General features: G+C 41.6%; 2 protein-coding genes across 4 annotated transcripts in view; one reads left to right on the top strand and one right to left on the bottom strand.

Moving 5' to 3' along the window:
• COG6 (component of oligomeric golgi complex 6) overlaps positions 1–19828 on the bottom strand; it is a 34088-nt gene extending 14260 nt beyond the window's left edge. Inside the window, exons 1-8 of one of the 2 annotated variants that reach the window (XM_034432246.3) lie at positions 19618–19828; positions 15722–15865; positions 14815–14886; positions 14316–14374; positions 10828–10939; positions 8873–8955; positions 8611–8681; positions 7357–7450 (exon numbers count right to left, since the gene is read on the bottom strand). In XM_034432246.3, the coding sequence (XP_034288137.1) occupies positions 7357–7450; positions 8611–8681; positions 8873–8955; positions 10828–10939; positions 14316–14374; positions 14815–14886; positions 15722–15865; positions 19618–19782 (800 nt within the window). In that variant the 5' untranslated portion in view covers positions 19783–19828. Of the gene's footprint in view, positions 1–7356; positions 7451–8610; positions 8682–8872; positions 8956–10827; positions 10940–14315; positions 14375–14814; positions 14887–15644; positions 15866–19617 lie in introns of both variants that reach the window. The other variant, XM_087886716.1, reaches the window with a different exon arrangement.
• Positions 16890–20056, top strand: part of LHFPL6 (LHFPL tetraspan subfamily member 6) — a 42366-nt gene continuing 39199 nt past the window's right edge. Inside the window, exon 1 of one of the 2 annotated variants that reach the window (XM_034432248.3) lies at positions 16890–17074. The gene's annotated coding sequence lies outside the window, so the exon portion shown is untranslated. Of the gene's footprint in view, positions 17075–19377; positions 19835–20056 lie in introns of those variants that run through there. The other variant, XM_034432249.3, reaches the window with a different exon arrangement.

The raw sequence follows: 20056 nt of genomic DNA, 5'->3' as shown, positions 1-20056 counted from the left end.
ATAAATTTTGGCCCGAAAGTTAAGAATCACAAACTAATTAAAAGAATTTAAAAGTTTCTTCTAAGCCAACCCGGCTTGCTGAAAAAGATAGGTTTTCAGGGAACGACGGAAGGCATTGAGGTCATGGATTCTTCTTATCTCCGGGGGCAACTGATTCCAGAGGGTGGGAGCCCCCACAGAGAAGACCCTCCCCCTGGGGGCCACCAGTCTACATTGTTTGGCTGATGGCACCCTGAGGAGGCCCTCTCTGTGGGAGCGCACGGGTCGATGGGAGGTCGTCGGTAGCAGCAGGCGGTCTCGCAGATAGCTAGGCCCTATGCCATGGAGCGCTTTAAAGGTGATAACCAACACCTTGAAGCGCACCCGGAAGACCACCGGGAGCCAGTGCAGCTCGCGCAGGAGCGGTGTTACATGGGAGCGCCATGTTGCTCCCATCACTACCCGCGCTGCTGCATTCTGGACCAGCTGGAACCTCCGGGTGCTCTTCAAGGGGAACCCCATGTAGAGAGCATTGCAGTAGTCAAGGCGAGAGGTGACGAGGGCGTGAGTGACTGTGCACAAGGAATCCCGATCAAGAAAGGGCCGCAACTGGCGAATCAGGCGAACCTGATAAAAGGTCCCCCTGGTAACAGCCGTCAGATGTTCCTCCAAAGACAGCTGCCTATCCAGGAGGACTCCCAGATTGCGAGCCCTTTCAGTGGGGGCCAAAGACTCGCCCCCAATCGTCAGCGATGGAGTCAACTGACTATATCGGGATGCCGGGAGCCACAGCCACTCAGTCTTGGAAGGGTTGAGCCTGAGCCTGTTCCTCCCCATCCAGATCCGCACAGCCTTCAGGCACTGGGACATCACTTCAAGGGCATTGTTAGGGTGGCCTGGGGTGGAGATGTACAGCTGGGTGTCATCAGCGTACTGGTGGTATCTCACCCCAAAGCCACGGATGATCTCGCCCAGCGGCTTCACATAAATGTTGAACAGAAGGGGCGAGAGGACCGATCCCTGTGGCACTCCACAGATGAGAGGCCTCGAGGTCGACCTCTGCCCCCCTGCCAACACAAACTGCGACCGGTCGGAGAGAAAGGAGGAGAACCACCGCAACACAGTGCCTCCCACCCCCAACTCTTCCAGCCGGTGCAGCATGATACCATGGTCGATGGTATCAAAAGCCGCTGAGAGATCTAATAGGACCAGAACAGAGGAATAACCCCTGTCCCGAGCCCTCCAGAGATCATCCACCAACGCGACCAATGCCGTTTCCGTGCTGTGCCCAGACCTGAAACCCGACTGGAACGGATCTAGATAGGATGTTTCCTCCAGGAATTGCAGAAACTGTTGCGCGACCACACTCTCAACAACCTTCGCAATGAAGCGAAGGTTGGAAACAGGACGATAGTTGGCCAATATTGCTGGATCCAGGGACGGCTTCTTGAGGAGAGGCCTCACCACCGCCTCTTTCAGGGCAGCGGGGAAGTGACCCTCACTCAACGAAGCATTAATGACGCCCTGGAGCCAGCCTCGTGTAACCTCCCGGGAAGCCAGTACCAACCAGGAGGGACACGGGTCCAGTAAACATGTGGCCGCACTAAGTCTCCCCAAAATCCTGTCCACATCATCAGGAGTCACAGCATCAAACTCCTCCCAGATAACATTCTCAAGACTGTTCCTCGTCACCCTGCCCTGATCTACCCAGTCAGAGTCCAGATCCCCCCGGATCTGAGCGATTTTGTCATACAGGTATTGTCCGAAATCCTCCGCCCTGCCTTCTAAGGGATCCTCCCGCACTCCCAGATGGAGCAGGGCGCGGGTCACCCTAAACAGGGCGACCGGATGATTCCCTGATGACGCAATAGAGGCGGAAAAGTAGTTAGACTTTGCCGTCTTTATCGCCACTAGGTTGGCCTTAATATGCGACCTTACCAGTGTTCGATCAGATTCAGCGAGACTGGCCCTCCAACCGCTCTCCAGGCGTCTTTTCCGGCGCTTCATTTCCCTCAGCTCCTCAGTAAACCAAGGAGCCGCACGGGATCGGCATCGGGTCAGAGGCCGCAAAGGCACAACTCGGTCCAAGGCCCCACCAGCCGCCCGATCCCAGGCGGCTACCAGGTCCTCGGCCGAGTCATGTGCTAGATCCTCAGGAAATGGCCCAAGCTCCGTCTGGAACCTATCAGGATCCATCAGGCGCCTGGGGCGGATCCATCTAATTGGGTCCGCCTCCCTGCGGCGAGGGGTCGCGGTTCGAAGATCTAGGCGAAGGAGTGAGTGGTCAGTCCATGACAAGGGTTCCATGTCTATATCCCCTATAACAAGACCACTCAACCACTGGCCAGAGACAAAAATCAAATCCAGCGTGTGACCTCCCCTGTGAGTAGGGCCATGAACTAACTGGGTCAGGTCCATGGCCGTCATGGAAGTCATGAACTCCCGAGCCACCTCAGACGTTTCACCAACGGATGGCAAGTTGAAATCACCCATGACTAAAAGCCTGGGTGTATCTACTGCCACTGTGGCTATCACGTCGAGTAGCTCAGGTAGGGCTGTTGCCACGCGGCAGGGAGCCAGGTACGTAAGCAACAAGCCCATCTGAACCCCACGGCCCCACCTCACAAGGAGGGACTCACATCCGGCTATCTGAGGCACAGTGGTCTCCCTCGGACCCAGATCCTCGTTAATAATAACCGCCACCCCCCCGCCCCTCCCCTGGGCCCTCGGCTGATGGAATGCTCTGAAGCCTGGTGGGCACATTTCAACCAGAGGGACGCCACCCTCCGGGCCCAACCAGGTCTCCGTAATACCCGCCAGGTCCGCTCCTCCCTCTTGTATAAGATCGTGAATGAGGGGGGCCTTATTGACCACGGACCTGGCATTGCACAGCATCAGCCGAAGGCCCAGCTCCTCAGTATCTAAGCCACCTAGTATCCGAGCAGAGCCTTGGGGACCGGGGCAAGCAATTGCTCTCAGACAGCAAGTGCGAGCCCCCAACACCTGATGTGGTCCCCTGCTCCCGCCATATCTGCCCCTCCCATTCACCGTGCCGATGGTACAGCCCTCATAGATATCGTCCCCCATCCCTTTCCCAATCCCTCGTCCAGTGCCCCCCGGATCATTACCCTGTGCTGGGCACGGCTCTGACCCTGGTGGATTTCCCCCCCCCATCCGCCATAGTCATCTTCCCAGTATCTTTAAAAGAATAATTACAACCCCCCCCAGAACCCCTTAAAATCTTTAAAAATTTCCCTAAAAAGCCCCATAAATTCTTCCTTGCTCCATGCCATCTCTCCGGACTCCAAAGTCCGTCATCGAGATAGGCCCTCGATAATGTGGGGGGCCAAACCTGCGAGAGGGGAGAATCTCGCAGGACAAGGAGTTCCGACACCGAATACATATAGCCATCAGGGGAAACAGTCCAAGGGTGGGGGACCGCTGATGTTATAAGCGTAGGGAAAATTCCAGTCCATGGTCAGGCTGCCAAGCTCCACTGTCCTCTCACGACAGTGGCTAAGGAGGTGCATATCATTCGACCCCGAAAGTTTCCAGGGCGGCCGTCTCTCACCAGGCCAATCCATGGAGACTTTGATAGAAAGCTCAAGGGTGAGGATAGCCATATTCCACCTCCTCAGGCGGAACCAAATGAAATAATTAGGAAGTAAACGTATTAACTGCATTTGATTGTTAATTAAATTGAATTTTAATAAAAATTAAATTAATTTTTCTTGACTTTTACATTTCTTTCTTCTATTTTTTTGGAATGTTACCTTTGGCATGTGATCTATAGATTAAAAAATCTTATTCACCGCAGCTTCCAGAGTGAGGGAAAAAAGGCAGATCAATGTGCCTCTATGAACAGGGAAGACAACGTTGTGGCAAATACCAGTAGCCTGGCATTAAATCCAGAAGACTGCCCCCTTGTAGTCCAAAAGGTTGCTCCTCACAAGGAAGCCCACAGGTACCACCACCCCCTACCACCCTGGTCTAATTGCCAGGAGCCATGGAATAGACAGCCATAGGTCAGCCTAAATGGGTTTGCACCCTCCACACTTTTTAAAAACACATTTGGAAAACAATGACCTTTTTAAGTTTAAAGTATCTTTGGAGCAGCAGAGTAGTCAAACTACTCAGTGAATGTTCCTTTATTTTGGATTAAAGATAAAAGCAAAGAAACAATTTAAAGGATTTAAAAACAATTAAAAATGAAAAGATTGCCAAGAGTTTAAACTAAGAAAGTTTAAAACAAAGTGAAGAGTTGAATCTAGAATTATTGAACAAAGTATTTTTGAAACAATTAAACAATGAATATGTATTTCTCTGGGAAAGAGTTCTATTTGAATAGATTAGCTTTGCAAAACAAAAGATAAAAGTTGCTAAAGCCCATATGACTAAAGAACTATGGAATGTTGAATAGGACTAAAGGTTTAATGATCTGGAGCAGGGGTGTCAAACTCGATCATGTCGCAGGCCGGATTGTGACATATCGCAATGTTTTTTGGCTTTGCAGAGCCAGGGTGGGCGTGGCCTGCACGGGCCATATCCAGCCCGCAAGCTGCTAGTTGGACAGGCCTGATATGGAGAAAGAGGGAGAAAAGAAAAAAGAAAAATGTCTTTATTTTTATTTCTCCTTTCTCGATTGGAATGGCTCCTACTAGCAAAATAGTGAAACTTACAGAGATGACAGAACAAGGTATTACACTTGAGACATTCCAAAGGATCTTTGAGGAACAGGGAAACAAAGTTACAGCTAAATAACAGCATCAGTAACTGCTTACGTGAATGTATCACTTAAAAGAGATCTGAAAGCAGAGATGAAAAATAATTCTGAAGAAGTTGCAGGACAACTGAGTGGAGAAGTGAAACAAATTAAATTTAAGGTGAACATTTTGAAAAATAAAGCAGAAATAATGGCAAGCAAATACAAATATCAAGTCAAGAGATGAAATATAGGCAATGGACTATTACAGGATTTAGAAAATGCCTAATCTTGTTTCAGACCAGGGGTTCTTAGAGATCAATTTGATGAAAACTGTAAAGAGAGCATTATTGAGGTCTAAAAAACATTAGGATGAGAGGAAGAAGATGTAGAAGGAATCAGGTCCTATGACCTCTTAATATGAAATTAAGGATTGATAATGCCAAAATACTACTTAAGAAAAAAAAAATCAAAATTAATTTGTTTGACCAGGCTAAGGTAATACGTGTTTTTTATAAAATACTGGAAAACTTTTCTGGGCTTTCTGCTGAAAATGGATTAATGTCTGAGTTAACGACTTGGATTTGCCATTAGAAAAGGGTTGGAAATGGGAAGAAGTGATCTATGCAATGTAATTTCAAAGGAGAGGAGTTAAGTTTGTTTGTAACTGCAATTAGTGAAGTTATGCCTATGAATCAGTGGTGAAATGTAAAATTTGTTACTACCGGTTTTGTGGGCGTGGCTTGGTGGTGGTGGCGATAATCTGACTGAGTAGGCGTGGCCAACTTTTTTTTTTAACTTTTAAAAGCATTTTTTCTACAACCTCTTCAGCCGAAGAGGTTGCAGAAAAAAATGCTTTTAAAAGCCTCTGACAATCAGGCAACTCAGCTGGGATCGTCAGAGGCTTTTAAAAGCTTTTTTTTTTCTACAACCTCTTCAGCATTTTTTTGGCCGAAGAGGTTGTAGGAAAAAATGCTTTTAAAACTTAAAAAAACAGCCTCTGATGATAGCGCGGTTCAGCTGGGCATGGGGGGGGCGCGTGCAGGGATTTTTGCTACCGGTTCTCCAAACCACCCGCTGCCATTGCTACCGGATCAGGCGAACCGGTCTGAACCAGGAGCATTTCACCCCTGCTATGAATATAAAATGTTTTACAATAGTTGTCATCTTGATTTTCTGGTTTAGCAGTTCCCAAATTTTCATTCAGTCTCTATTTTATAGTGAGATTTCTCTTCTATTGATTACTGGAACCAATATCTATTATTTAGCTTTCGGATCCGATCAAATTTCTAGAATTCAGTCTCTATCGTTATATAAGGGATTAATAAAAATTTAGGTGGGGAGTAGGGAAAAAATACGATATTTCAGCAAGTCATGTATCAATTCCTGTATTAAATATTCTATTTAAATATTCTATTAATTCTATTAAGTTCTATTCAATTCTTGTTATATCTCTATTAACTCTTACCGATTTAAAACAATCCAAGGAAAGGAAGAATCTGACTACTATCTGGTTTGGCAAAGGTGGTATCAATGGTTGGAGATAAAGAAACCAAACAAAAAAGAGGATTCTAAAAGAGTAAAATAAAATTCCGTACCAAATGAGATTTAACAACGAATAACTAAATATCAATAAAATAATATTGTTATATAAGCCGAGAGGAAGGAATATATATTGAGGAATATAGGTTATCGATGTCGTTAGGAATCTGACATTACGGTTAGATGTCATTAATGTTATTAATGTTGTGTATTGTTTTATTTGTACTTGTATGTGTATGTGTATGTGTATTTTGTGTGTTTTTATAATTAATAAAAAAAAATGTTTTACAACATACCCACAAACTTGAGTCTTTCCTCAACTTTAACAGGTAGTTTTCGACCTATGACCGTTCATTTATTTAGCGATTGTTCAAAATTACAAGGGAACTGAACAAACAATGGTTACAACCAGTCCACGCATTTCTGGCTGTCTCAGCATGTCCACAGCCATGTGATTGCAATTTGGCCACTTGGCAACAGGTTCACTGTTGCAGTTGGTTGCAGCATCCTGCAATCCCGTGAGCTCCTCTTGCAACCTTTCCGGATAGCTTCTCTCAAGAAAGTCAATGGGGCAGAGAAAGTTGCAAGCAACTGGAATAAGCCCTCCCCAATTTTCACTGTAGCTCCCTCATACCCCTTACATACCCTCTTGCACACCCATGCATTCTTCCCAACCTGTACCCCCCGCCCCATGCCTCTTAGGCAACCCTTTGCAGCCTTGTGCACCTGCCCTGACCAAACGTCTTGCACAGCCCAACACCCTCATGTACATTCCCGACCTGCGCAACCTCAAACATCATTCTTGATCTTCACTACTCACACCCTGTCATTCCCTTCCCTATCTGGCAGCAGTCACTACCCTACCTGCCAGTCTGGGGCTCGCAACTTGGGGCTTGCTTCCCCACTGACTTTGGTGATTTGCCTGAATCACTTTCAAATCATTTTACCAGTGCTCTATGGCAAATTCATACATATTCTCAATGGTAGCCCTTGTTTCTTATTCTGGAGAAATTCTGTCTAAATAGTCACTTAGAATTGAGACAAACTTTATCACAAACACATACATCCCACCATAGTCATATTAATTTTCTCCACATATTCATGCTTGGTGGTTAACTAAAGCAGAAACTTACTTATACAGAACAGGCCTGTCTTGCAAAGCTTCCATTGCCTGAGCTAGAACTGGAGAAACATCACAGGTTTCTTGTGTTAAAGCCCTGCATTCACCTGTAAACAAGCCAGCAGTCTGATGTCAGTATTAGTAAGGATTCGACAACATTTCTCTCCTCATTTCATTGATAAAACTGAATCCTAGAGAAAATATTACATTTTTATAGTGCCCTTTCTTAGAAGCCACGGTCTAAATTCAGCTGCCCTGGTGAAGTCTAGTTAGATACAACTGTACTTTGCCACTCTGGCAGAAGCCCTCTGTATATTTAGGAGTAGTTGTCCACCCTTCATGTAGGTACTTATTATGGGAAACACAACGACAGCCACAAAGTAGCTGTGGAAAACACCATGGCTATATAAAACAAGCAAGGCGGGGATGCAGACATTTTCTGTCTACAAACAGGCAACAAAACCAGACTTTTTAGGGAAAGACAATGGCAGTGGTTGTTCATGTCTAGACAGAGGGGAAGAGTATGTGCAAATTGTCTTCAAGCTGAAAAGCAATATTAACAAACCATCAATATAAAACCCACCAATTTCAGGATGGGAGAACTACATGACTGACAAAGCAGAGATATAAGAACTACCTGACTAATAAAGCAGCTTTAAATTCTACTGTTGTTTAAAAACAAGGAAATCAACCCTGTGTATCAAAATATTATCTTCTTTAAAGAAGCCCCAGTGGCGCAGTGGTTAGAATGCAGTATTGCAAGCTAATGCTGCCCACAGTCTGGAGTTCGACCCTGACTGCCTCAAGATATCCTTCTGAGGTCAGTAAAATGAGTACCCAGATTTTTGAGGACAATATGTTGACATTGTAGACTGCTCAGAGAGTGCTGTAAAGCATTATGAAGGGGTGTATGTCTAAATGCTATTGCTATCTTCTTTAAATTACACAATATATGCTTCTAAATTTTGATTAACTCTGAAATTTAGGTAGATTATTAGGTACAGAAAAGTAGCTTTTGAGATTCCTAAATAGATTTCGCATTATAATAGTGTTACGATGGCACCAGCAAGTGTGAACTGATTTGCCAGAAACTGCCTTAACATGCAATCTTATACATTTTGAAGAAAATGTACTATTCAGATTGCTGTAATTGAGCATAGAGCAGTAGCTACATTTACTCATGCCATATAGACTGCTAAAAGCCACCTAACTCCATCTACAAGAAAGAATATTTTAATTGAAAAAAAAATTAAAATAACTACAATACCTTGGGCCCAACGATACAGCTGTTCATAAGAAGTCTCCTGGAGGAGTGCCATCTGTTCCATAATCTCCAGGCTGCAGATTTAACATGTTTGAAGTCTTTACCAAAAAGTGAATGTCAAGAAGCAAAAACATCTAAACCCATATGGCTTTACACTTGTCTTCATGTTTTTATTTTCCAATATATATCTCAATATGTTAAAAACTCAATTTATGAGATTTTACTTAGTTAATAGTTCCAGTTGCTTTATACAATGTGAACTCACCCTGATCTTTGTTGACTGGTACGTAGAAGAATCTTGACATCATTGTGAATTTGCTTTATTCGTCTCAATACTTTAAAAAAATTCTTTAATAAAAAAAAGTTCAAAATTAAAAGCTATGATATTTTACTCAAACTAACTTGGTTTCATAGCTATAGTACATTCAGATAATCATACTGCAGCACGCTTGGTACTTGTATTGGAACTACAATATTCAGAATTCAACCCCAGCTGGCTTGAAATTTGGGGACTGATGTTTCATGCTAGCAGTATAGTATTTAAAACTCAAAACGGTATTACAAATTCAGATGGGTTTAAACTTGAAACATTTTGTACATTTATAACATAGAGAGAGACAGTGTCATACAGAGAGGATCTGAACTGTGTTTTATGTTATTACTTTTGACGGTGATAAAAAATATATTGGTTTTGTTCCCTTTTTTAAAAAATAGTAATGGCAATATATACATTGTCTAAGACAGGGGTGGGCAATTGTGGCTCTTTTACAACCTGTGGACTTCAACTCCCAGAATTCCTAAGCTGTCTCAGGAATTCTGGGAGTTGAAGTCCACAGGTTGTAAAAGAGCCACAATTACCCACCCCTGGTCTAAGAGAAAAAAATAAAGAACACTAAAAAGTGCTTTAACAAAAAAAGTAAAAAATATTACAAAGAAAAAATTGTTACATTGGCATGTCAATATAAGTTACAATTCTATATATACTTGTCTAATGCAAATATTCATGTATGTAAATGTTTCTAATACATTTATATGTACTTTTTAAAAAATATATATTCTGTATAAGAGAGTCCCATATTTCATTATAATTGTCTATTCAAATTTTGTATCTGTGTGTAATCTGCTCATAAGTGGCAAGTGCCATTAGGTCTTCATTGGTTTTGCTCCCTTTGGAAACAGGTTCTTCAAATGCAAGAGACTATAAGGAAGACACCATCTCATTATTGTCAGAGTGTTTACAGCATGACTACTATTTTGGTAGGCAAGCAATCATTCTACTCTACACCGAGAACTACAATGCAGATAGAACACGGTGAGGAAAATGATACACCAGAGAGAGACGCCCTCTAATGCCTCCTTTATATAGACAGCTTCTTAAAGGGCAATAACCCTGCTGACTCACCCTCAGTCTTAAAGGGGCTGGTCAGCTTTAAATCTTCATTTCCCTGACAATTATATACTGAATGACTGTGAACTCAGAACTGTCACTCAAAAACATACAATTTAGAAACCAAAGCAAATTGACTTCGCCCATTCCAGACCTGTTCAATGTTGTATTCCAAATAGGCTACATTGAGCCAGAGTTTTGTAGTTTGAAATAAGGATTGCTGTACAGCATACTTCCTTTGTGCCGTATTATTTGCTACTGTGGCTAAAGGTTAAGCATACCATAGCATTTTATTGCTGTTTGCTAGGGAGAACAGTTTCCCTTTGTTTCAGTAACAGCCTCTGTTTGAAGGTGATTATTTTATTAGGTACAACGGACTAACAACAGGAAAGAGAAGAGACAATATCACCCAGTTGAGTACAGTAGGCAATTACAATCCAAACAATTATTTCCAAGGATACAGCTAAACAGTATTATGTAGTATCAAGGTATTTTCACCACTTCCACAGTGGACATTGCGAATTTCAGTCATGGCCCTTCTCCTCACAAATGATTATAATCAATTCTCATGTTATGAACACTTCCTAACTACTCCCATCTCTGGATTACAGAAGATTCTTTTACATAGGCTCTTCCAGCCAGAATCTTTGCAAAGGATAGAGTTCTTATATGTCTGCTTTGGAAAGTTTTCCTGCAAGTAGCACAATTATTCATAAGATCCAAAGAGAAACTGGTGATCATAAAATGAAGTCTTTTTATTTAACATAAATTGAATTATGAATTGAATTAAATTGAATTAAAGGAGGTTACTGTATGTATTTTAGGATGCTTACTTCAGTAACTGGCCCATCTCTGGTGCATCGAAGGACGTTAATCTCCTCTGGAGAAAGTTGGAATTCTGCTGTGAAAGCATCTGCTATTTGTGCTTTTAATTCTAACCTTTGGCTGCAATAAAAAAATTAATTCAGTTCATGACCATTATAATTTGTTCCGCATAAGCTTAGGATGTGGCAGCCATTCAAACAGAAAAGTCTTAGAGGGTGTACTTTCATCTTCAGAACAGGAACAGGAAAAGAAAAGGAGATGGACATAAGGGGAAGTAGGAGGTTACAGGTAGTCTTTGACTTGCAATCAAAACTGAATCTTGGTTGTTGAGTGAAATGGTTGTTAAGTGAGATTGACACAGGTAGTCTGTGTCAATCTCACTTAACTGCCCATGTAGCTGCTTCACTCAATGAATGCAAATCTAACAGTACCATTTATAGTTGTTAAGTGATCTCAGGTTGTTAAGCAGAATCCCAAATAAGGAGCATGCAGTGCCTGAGCCGGGGGTTGGGGGGGAGAGGGGAGGCCCAACTTCTGATTTTTAGCTTCTGGGGGAGAGATGCTTGAATGTGGCCTGCACCAGGCCTCACCAGGCCTCCCCCACCCGACCCCAAGACACACTGCACTGCTTACTTATGCAGCCTCTATCTATCATGCTGCCTTTAATTGTGCATGGAAAGAACTCCTTCAGTGGGGTGCAGAAATGGAACTCATCAGAATCTGAGCTTGATTTCTGCAGTCTGCAGAAGGAAGTCATCTCTCCTTTGTGCACAGAAGGGAATTTCTCCCAAGGGGTGCAGAAATTCAATTCATCAGGATCTGAGCTCCATTTTTGCACTCCATGAGAGAGAGTCATCTCTCCTGTGAGCTTGGAAGAGAAACTTCCAAAGGTTCAGAAATGGAGTTAAATCATCAGGATCTGATGTCAAGAGATGGCTTCTATTTTCAAAAGTGTTTTAGCATAAAATAAGTTTTTAAAAACATTGAATTTTATCATTTGTTAAAAGAGACATAGACATCCAGAATACAGACATTTTATCTACCTTAAAAATGATATATAGCAAAAATTATATATATATGTAGGTATGTATGTACATAGCATTTTTATGTAGCATTATGTGTATATACATATGTGTGTGTGTGTCTTAAAACAGCACATGTGAACAACGAGAAAGGACTCCATGAACCAACAGGAGAAAGCAGCTGATTAATAAACTGAATGTCTGGAAATACTTGCCAGTTTGTGATTGTTCAACCAGCCTTAAGTTTATATCTAACTGCTCGGTACAAAAAATCCACAAATTTTGAAACACTGATGACAAGGATTTACCACTTATGTACTTGTACTTAAAAGTGCAAGAGCCATATTATCAGAAGGGTAAGGCCCAATAAATGAGGGACTTCATATCAGAACATACTTTGTACATTATTTTCGGATTTTAAAAAATCAGTGTAGGGCAATATATACTGCTCAAAAAAATAAAGGGAACACAAGCAGAAGACAGCCGAGATCTGAATGAATGAAATAGCCTTATTAAATACTTTGTTCTTTACATACAGTAGTTTATACACTGCTCAAACAACTAAAGGGAACACAAAACTACTGTATGTAACGAACAAAGTATTTAATAAGGCTATTTCATTCATTCAGATCTCGGATGTTTACTTTTAGTTTAGTTTTAGTTTAGTTTTATTTAATTTGTATACCGCCCTACTCCCGAAGGACTCAGGGCGGTGAACAGGCACAGAATAAAATACGTAAAATACAAAAATTAAGAACAAAAGTAAAATCAAATTAAATCAATTTAGCCCAAGACAAATTTAAAACCCCAGGTTAAGAGCAAATTAAAATTTACATTAAAAAAGAATGGGAAAGGTTAGGCCAGACCAGCCTGGTGAAATAAAAAGGTTTTAAGAGCGCGGTGGAAGGTGCGTAGATCCGGGATCCTCCGTATCTCCGGGGGGAGCTCGTTCCAGATAGTAGGTGCCCCCACAGAGAAGGCTCTTCCCCTGGGGGCCGCCAGCCGACATTGTTTGGCTGACAGCACCTGGAGGAGTCCCTCTCTGTGAGAGCGTACCGGCCGGTGGGAGGCCGTTTGCGGCAGCAGACGGTCCTGTAAATAACCAGGCCCTAAGCCATGGAGCGCTCTAAAGGTGGTAACCAAAACCTTGAAGCGCACCCGAAGACCACCGGGAGCCAGTGCAGCTCGCGCAGGAGAGGTGTTACATGGGAGCGCCACGTCGCTCCCATAACCACCCGCGCGGCCGCACTCTGTGCCAGTTGGAGCCTCTGGGTGCTCCTCAAGGGGAGCCCCATGTAGAGAGCATTGCAGTAGTCCAGGCAGGAAGTGACGAGGGCATGAGTGACCGTGTTTAAGGAGTCCCGATCCAGAAAGGGACGCAACTGGCAGATCAGGCAAACCTGATAATCCTCCCGGTCACGGCCGTCAAGTGCTCTTCTAAAGACAGCTGTGAATCCAGGAGGACACCCAGGTTGCGAGCCCTCTCCGTGGGGGCCAGCGATTTGCCCCCGATAGTCAGCGATGGCGTCAACTGACTATATCGGGACGTCGGAAACCACAGCCACTCGGTCTTGGATGGGTTGAGCCTGAGCCTGTTCCTTCCCATCCAGATCCGCACGGCCTCCAGGCACCGGGACATCACTTCAAGGGCATCGTTGGGGTGGTCCGGGGTGGAGATGTACAGCTGAGTATCGTCAGTGTACTGATGGTACTTCACCCCGAAACCACGGATGATCTCACCCAGCAGCTTTACATAAATGTTGAACAGAAGGGGCGAGAGGACCGACCCTTGTGGCACCCCACATATAAGGCGCCTCGGGGTCGACCTCTGCCCCCCTGCCAACACAGACTGCGACCGGTCAGAGAGAAATTGGAGATGTCTTCTGCTTGTGTTCCCTTTATTTTTTTGAGCAGTGTATATAGAATAGAATGGAATTCCCAGAAAGGCGTCTTTGAAATTTGGATTGTGGCCTTTCAGTTGAATATTAGATTCTTTTTATTCTTCCTACATACAATAGCACTGCTGTAAATCATATTTTATATCATTGCATACATGCTGGTTTATATTTTGGTTTTATTCCAGAACTGCTTTAATGCCAGTTTTAGAATTTAATATCCTTGAATTTTATTGATTTTTCTCTATCCTGTGAAATATCTACAATGATTCATCTTCTGTGAAATTTAGAAATCCAGTTAATAAATGAAGCTTTGAAACCATTTTATTTCCTTCTCATATGACATCCATTTTTTAAACCTATTACCTAAATTCAGAGATAAAAGCAGAGCTAGTAGATGTTCAGGATGCAGTAATCTCTTATACCATATCACATATTGGAAATTATTTCTCTAGAAACTATCTGAGAGAATGCTGCACCTAATATAGCAACATAAAGTAGGAGATTATTATTCAGAATAAAAGTGAATGATGGAATCCACAAAACCATTCTCATTTATCTTACGGGGAAAACGTTTACCTCTCTGCTTGAAGCTTTGTTGTTTTGACAATTAAATCCTGAGTTTGCTCCTTAGTTGCCTGAAAGACATATACGAATGATTAAAATGAGTTGCTATTAAGAACATAGTTTTACTTTTAAATATATATTACTTAAATATGATAAGAATGAATAGAAGGGCAATTTAAAGAGTCTAAAATGTCCTGTTTCCTCTTACTAACTGGGACACAGGGTGAGCCTTTTTAAAAATATATATATATTGCACATATATTGCTTTCTTAACATCTGAACTGGGAACAAGTTCAATATTACCAGGCTAAAGAGAGGACTACTCTGGGACAGACTCAGGTATGTTATAAATCTGCTTCAAAAAATTCATAAATATTTCATTTCATGCAAATGTTTTAGCACCTGAACAATCTTTAGACAGTCACATTAAAAAACATTCTGGCAATGTGTTGCTTGAAAGTAACATTTCCAGAGAAAAAAATGTGCAATTTCCCCATCATGTGCACAATACCTTCAAGTGATTAGTCATATCCTGGCAGCAATTGCTCATTAACTGCACATCTTCACTGATGTTTTCAAGCTCCTGAAATTGCATGGAAATACACATTATAACATTACAAGTATACATGATAACAGATGGCCTAAAATATTTATTTATTAAATGTATATGCTGCTTTTTTTGCAATTTGAGGCAACTCTAGGTGGCTTACAACATAATAAAATATAGAGATATTAAAAAATTATAAATGTAAAAACATATTAAATCTGTTTTAAACATTAAAACATTAAATACATTAAATACAGATTAAAATACCACAGGTTTGGGACAGCAGTGATGCCTTCTTTGTCACTGCACCAACCCCCTACAGCTACTTCATCAGAGCCGCATGCCAAAAAACTAGGTTTTAGAAAAAATATCATTAATACATTTGTTTAAATCAATAAATAATAAAACCCATTATTATTTTGGATTCAACTCAGTATTAATTTCAGTGAATCAACTATTTCTCTCAATAAATTCAAGATTACTTCTGTCAGCAGAATTGAAAAGTTTCCCTTTCCATCTAAAGTCCTTGAAACTTGCTTTAGAAAGTTGGGAACCTCCCAAACAAGTGGGAGAAATTATGTGGGGAGAAAAAAAGATGGGTGTCCTATTAGAGAAAAGAGAGTTCCTGCTCAAGCATAATTTCACCTTATATCTTTTTAATTTGATCATATGAATGCATTTGTCAAATAATATACATATTGTTTCATTAAACTGTATTTTCTACTGAGATAATAAAAAAACTTGAAGAAAATATTGAAGTATGCATAAGAAAAACAGTAGATTTATATAACAACCTGCAGCACAGCAGCTACCAGAGGAGCTTATCTTGAGAATGATTCTTTTCAGTAAGTTTCATGATACTTTTCTATACCTCTTTCACTTGTTTGAAAATGTAGACAAATTCTTCATTTATAGCTAAACTACGATGCTCAATATCTCCACGCAGATTTCTTCTGGTACGCAAACTGTTTTCCACAAAAAAGTCTGAAAGAGTCTTGAGCGCTTCTAACATTTCCTACAAAAATATGCAATAAAGACAATGTTGACAATTCAGACATAAAAAGTACCCTAAGAGATACATAGTTTTAGGTTTTCAGTCACCATATTTGTTCATGTTAAATGTGCAAAATTTTAATATAAATATAAAATACACACTTTATGACATATTCAATTACTTCTAAGCATAGACTAAACTAATCATAGTTGAGTGTAGTGTAGTGTAGTGTAGAGTAGAGTAGAGTAGAGTAGTGTAGTGTAGTATAGTGTAGTATACGCTGTATAGGGTATAGTATTAATATAGTTTGGCTTTTTAATACATCTTAGGAGCATGTTGTGGGAATTATATTTGCCATGGTAGCAATTTTTTGCCATTTGAAACATGGCTCTAACCAGTCACAAACAAAAAAATCAGGTATGACAGAAATCTATGGTGGGCACTGAGGCAACATCTGCAGGCCTTCTGATACCCATGATCCCAGGGTAACTACAGGGGAACCTCTGCTGTAGAGAACAGCTTTAGTGCAGTTCAAGGGGCAGACAATAGCACCCATTCTTTTCTCCTTCAAAAGAGGCACACAAAGAGTACACAGAATTGTCGTGAGGGTAGGAGAAGAAGCAATGGATGGAAACTAATCAAGGAGAGAAGCAGCCTAAAACTAAGGAGAAGGTTCCTGACAGATGGAACAATTAATCAGTGGAACAGCTTGCTTCCATAAATTGTGAATGCTCCAACACTGTAAATTTTAAAGAAGAGATTGGACAACCATTTGTCTGAAATGGTATAGGTTTCCTACCTAAGCAAAGGGTTGGATTAGAAGACCTCCAAGGTCCCTTCCAACTCTATTATTCTCTTATTATGATACAAATATTAAAAGGCAGTTTCATAACTTAAAACCTGCTCTCTCATACAGGTCTCTCTTGCTAAGAAATCATATACATCACAAGATCTGTGATTTCACAATGCAGTTTGTACTTGCACGTGTGAGTTATGATTAAATAATAGATCTGTTATCTGTTGCTATAAATACTGTGTGTATGCTTCACAGCTAATTCTGGTAGCATAGCAGTATCACTAAATCTGTGAGCATGAAATAGACCAGCAATTGGAAATATTTTTGTGACTGTGCATACTAATTGTGAAGATCCATGCCTCACAAAATACAGCTTTTTGTACATCTTTTATGAAGCAGATTCAAGGCTGATAATGCCGCCTGTTTGTAGAGAGGTGAGTTTCTTTTGTAAAGTATCTGTATACATTTAAGAGTACATAAAGATCTTCCTTCTTTATATTTTTGCACTAATCGGCAGATGTTGAAATAAACTTGAGGGTGATTTTTTTGGGTCAGTGTTAAGAAAAAAAAAACAAGTATTCTATAATACATTTAATAAGATGACTGTAAACAAAGAATGGAATTCTATAGCCTAAGTGTACATACTATGAGGATACAATATTCATGTCTTAAATGTGTGGTTTTGGCCCTACAGTAGTCCCAAAGAACTTTTCTCACTGTGATCTGTTACCACAGTTATAAACTGTGGTTATAAACTATGAGTTAACCCTCCCAGTCCATAAAGCATGCCTTAAATCCATAATTTTGCCACTCAAAAAACACTGTGCTACGGATTTTATAACCACCAATAACATAAACTTTAATCTAATACAGCACCACAGAATTTACACATAAAAACTTTAGGATCTGTTAAGAATTTGTGCCTTGGATTTATCAAAACACCACCATAAAACAGGCAGTCCATTTCTGTTATACTGTATACATATCACAGAAGAGTGAAGGATTTTAATTCATATCCAGCTATCTGAACTATTCAACTATTTTTGGAGACCAATATGTAGCAGTGATTCTGTGATGTTCAATGTGATGCAAGTCACAAGATATGACAATTGAGGGCAAAATTTCTGTTGCTAAGTGAGACATTTGTTAACTGAGTTTTGCCCCATTTTACGACCTTTCTTGCCACACTTGTTAAGTGAATCACTGCAGCTGTTAAGCTAATAACATGGCTGTTAAGTGAATCTGGCTTTCTCAGTGACTTTGCTTGTCAGAATATCACAAAATGTGATCACATGATCCTGAGATACTGCAACCATCATAAATATGGGTCAGTTGCTAAGTAGCTGAATTTGGATCAGGTGACTGTGGGGATGCTGCAATAGTTTTAGTGTGAAAATGGTCATACATTACTTTTTTAGTATTGCTGTAATTTCAAACAATCATTAAACGAACTGTTGTAAGTCAAGGACTACCTGTATAATACTCCTTCTTCCTCCTATTTTTCCACAATAACAACCCTGTGAAGTGGGTTGGGCTGAGAGAGTGTGATCGGTTCAAGGTCACCCAGTTGGCTTTCATGGCTAAGGCAGAACTAGAATGCATAGTCTACAAGTTTCTAGCTGGTTACCTCAACCACTAGACTAGACCAAATAACCACATTTGTTGACATTTTTTTTATCATTCTTTAGGTTACAGCTGAGGTGGCAGTTATGTGAGGAAGCGAGATAGATATTTCTAGTTTGTAAGATGTTCTAAAACTTTAAAAAATGTATGTCAAATCTTCAAGAGATATGATAGATTTAGCTTCATCCATCCTTCCTCACCCAACTCAAAAAGCACATATCCATATTTCAGCATTTTAGTACCAAATTTTTTAGCATAATCTGAAAAGAGATGCTCTAGGGGAAGGCAAACATCAATCTGGGGACTCTATGATCCATAGGCCACAGACTACCCGTGGTTCTTTCAGTAAGCAAGAACCTCAGTTTTACTTTACAATAATAATCGGGCCATCTCATACATTATCATATGACTAATAATCCTGTGCATTTAACTCACTAATACAGGGGTGGGCAACTATGGTCCTTTTATGACTTGTGGACTTCAACTCCCAGAATTCCTGAGCCAGCCATGTTAGCTCAGGAATTCTGGGAATTGAAGTCCACAAGTCATAAAAGGACCATAGTTGCCCACCTCTGCACTAATACATTCCACGGTGGTCCTGAGAAAAGCACTTGATAAATTCAACATCAAATTATAATATACATCATGCGAGAACAAGTCATCACAGATACAATCTAATGGGGGGAGAGGGAAATCACATTTAGAACATGCTTTTAAGAACGGCCAGTTTCCACATTGCTCACCTGCACATTTCACTTTCCCATCACATGATGCTGTATATTTAAATTGCAGCTATGCCATGAACGCATTCACAAGTTTTAAAGAATCACCCTGGGATTCAATTCTCAGATCTAATCCTTTCAGAAAATAGGTACAAGGCCTTTTAGGTAGCAATTTCGGGGTGTCACATAACACAATTGGGGGGAGGGGCTCAACTCATAGATCCATCATGGGTTTTTGAAGTGAAAATCTTACATTTCTATCTTCGCCTGGGTTGAATCACCAGGAATCCTTGGCCAACTGGCCCTTTCCAGTGTATTCCGGGGGTCTTCAAACTTGTCAGCTTTAAGACTTGTGGACTTCAATTCCCAGAATTCTCCAGCATAGCATAGCTGGCTGGAGAATTCTGGGAGTTGAAGTCCACAAGTCTTAAAGCTGCCAGGTTTGAAGACCTCTGGTGTATTCAGTTACAGCACCCATCCTGCCCTGCAGCACAGTCGCTGAGGATGATGGAAGCTCAATATAGGCGGCTAGGGGGCCTTCTGCCTTCTAGCCGAGACAGAGCCGGCCTCATTCTTCAGAAAGGTGGAAGGAAAGGGAGAGAAAAGGGAGGCGACGAATCAACCTGACTTACTTTGTCGGCCTCCAACCGCGTCTCTAGCACTTTGCGGAGCTTGCGTGACAGCGGGTTGGCCCCGGCTCCGCCGGGCGGCCCTTGAGATAAAGTCCCCGTTGTCGGGGTAGCCGAAGCAGCCGTAAACGGACGCGGCGGCAGGTGTTCTTCGGATATTGCCGCCATTTTCGTCCCGAAACTGCCGTGGTGGCGAAAACAGCGCCGGGACCCGGACAAGGTGCGTCGGCGCACGAATTCCCTTCTCTCCTCTGCCCGAGAAGTTTAGTTCCGCCCGTTTTCGTTCTTTCTCCCTCTTTGTCTCTGCGAGACCGGCAGATTCCGACTAGGCGCCTCATAGGAGTCCGAGGGAGGCTTTGCTTTTTCGCGATTACCAGGGCCGTCTTAACAGCATTATGGGCCCCGGCTGGCAAAGCACTGTACCTACGTCAACTACTCACAG

This window comes from Pantherophis guttatus, chromosome 1 (genome assembly GCF_059756535.1).
Source record: "Pantherophis guttatus breed Tessera chromosome 1, ASM5975653v1, whole genome shotgun sequence".
NCBI lineage: Eukaryota > Metazoa > Chordata > Lepidosauria > Squamata > Colubridae > Pantherophis > Pantherophis guttatus.
This window is presented reverse-complemented; position numbering and strand designations above follow the sequence as displayed.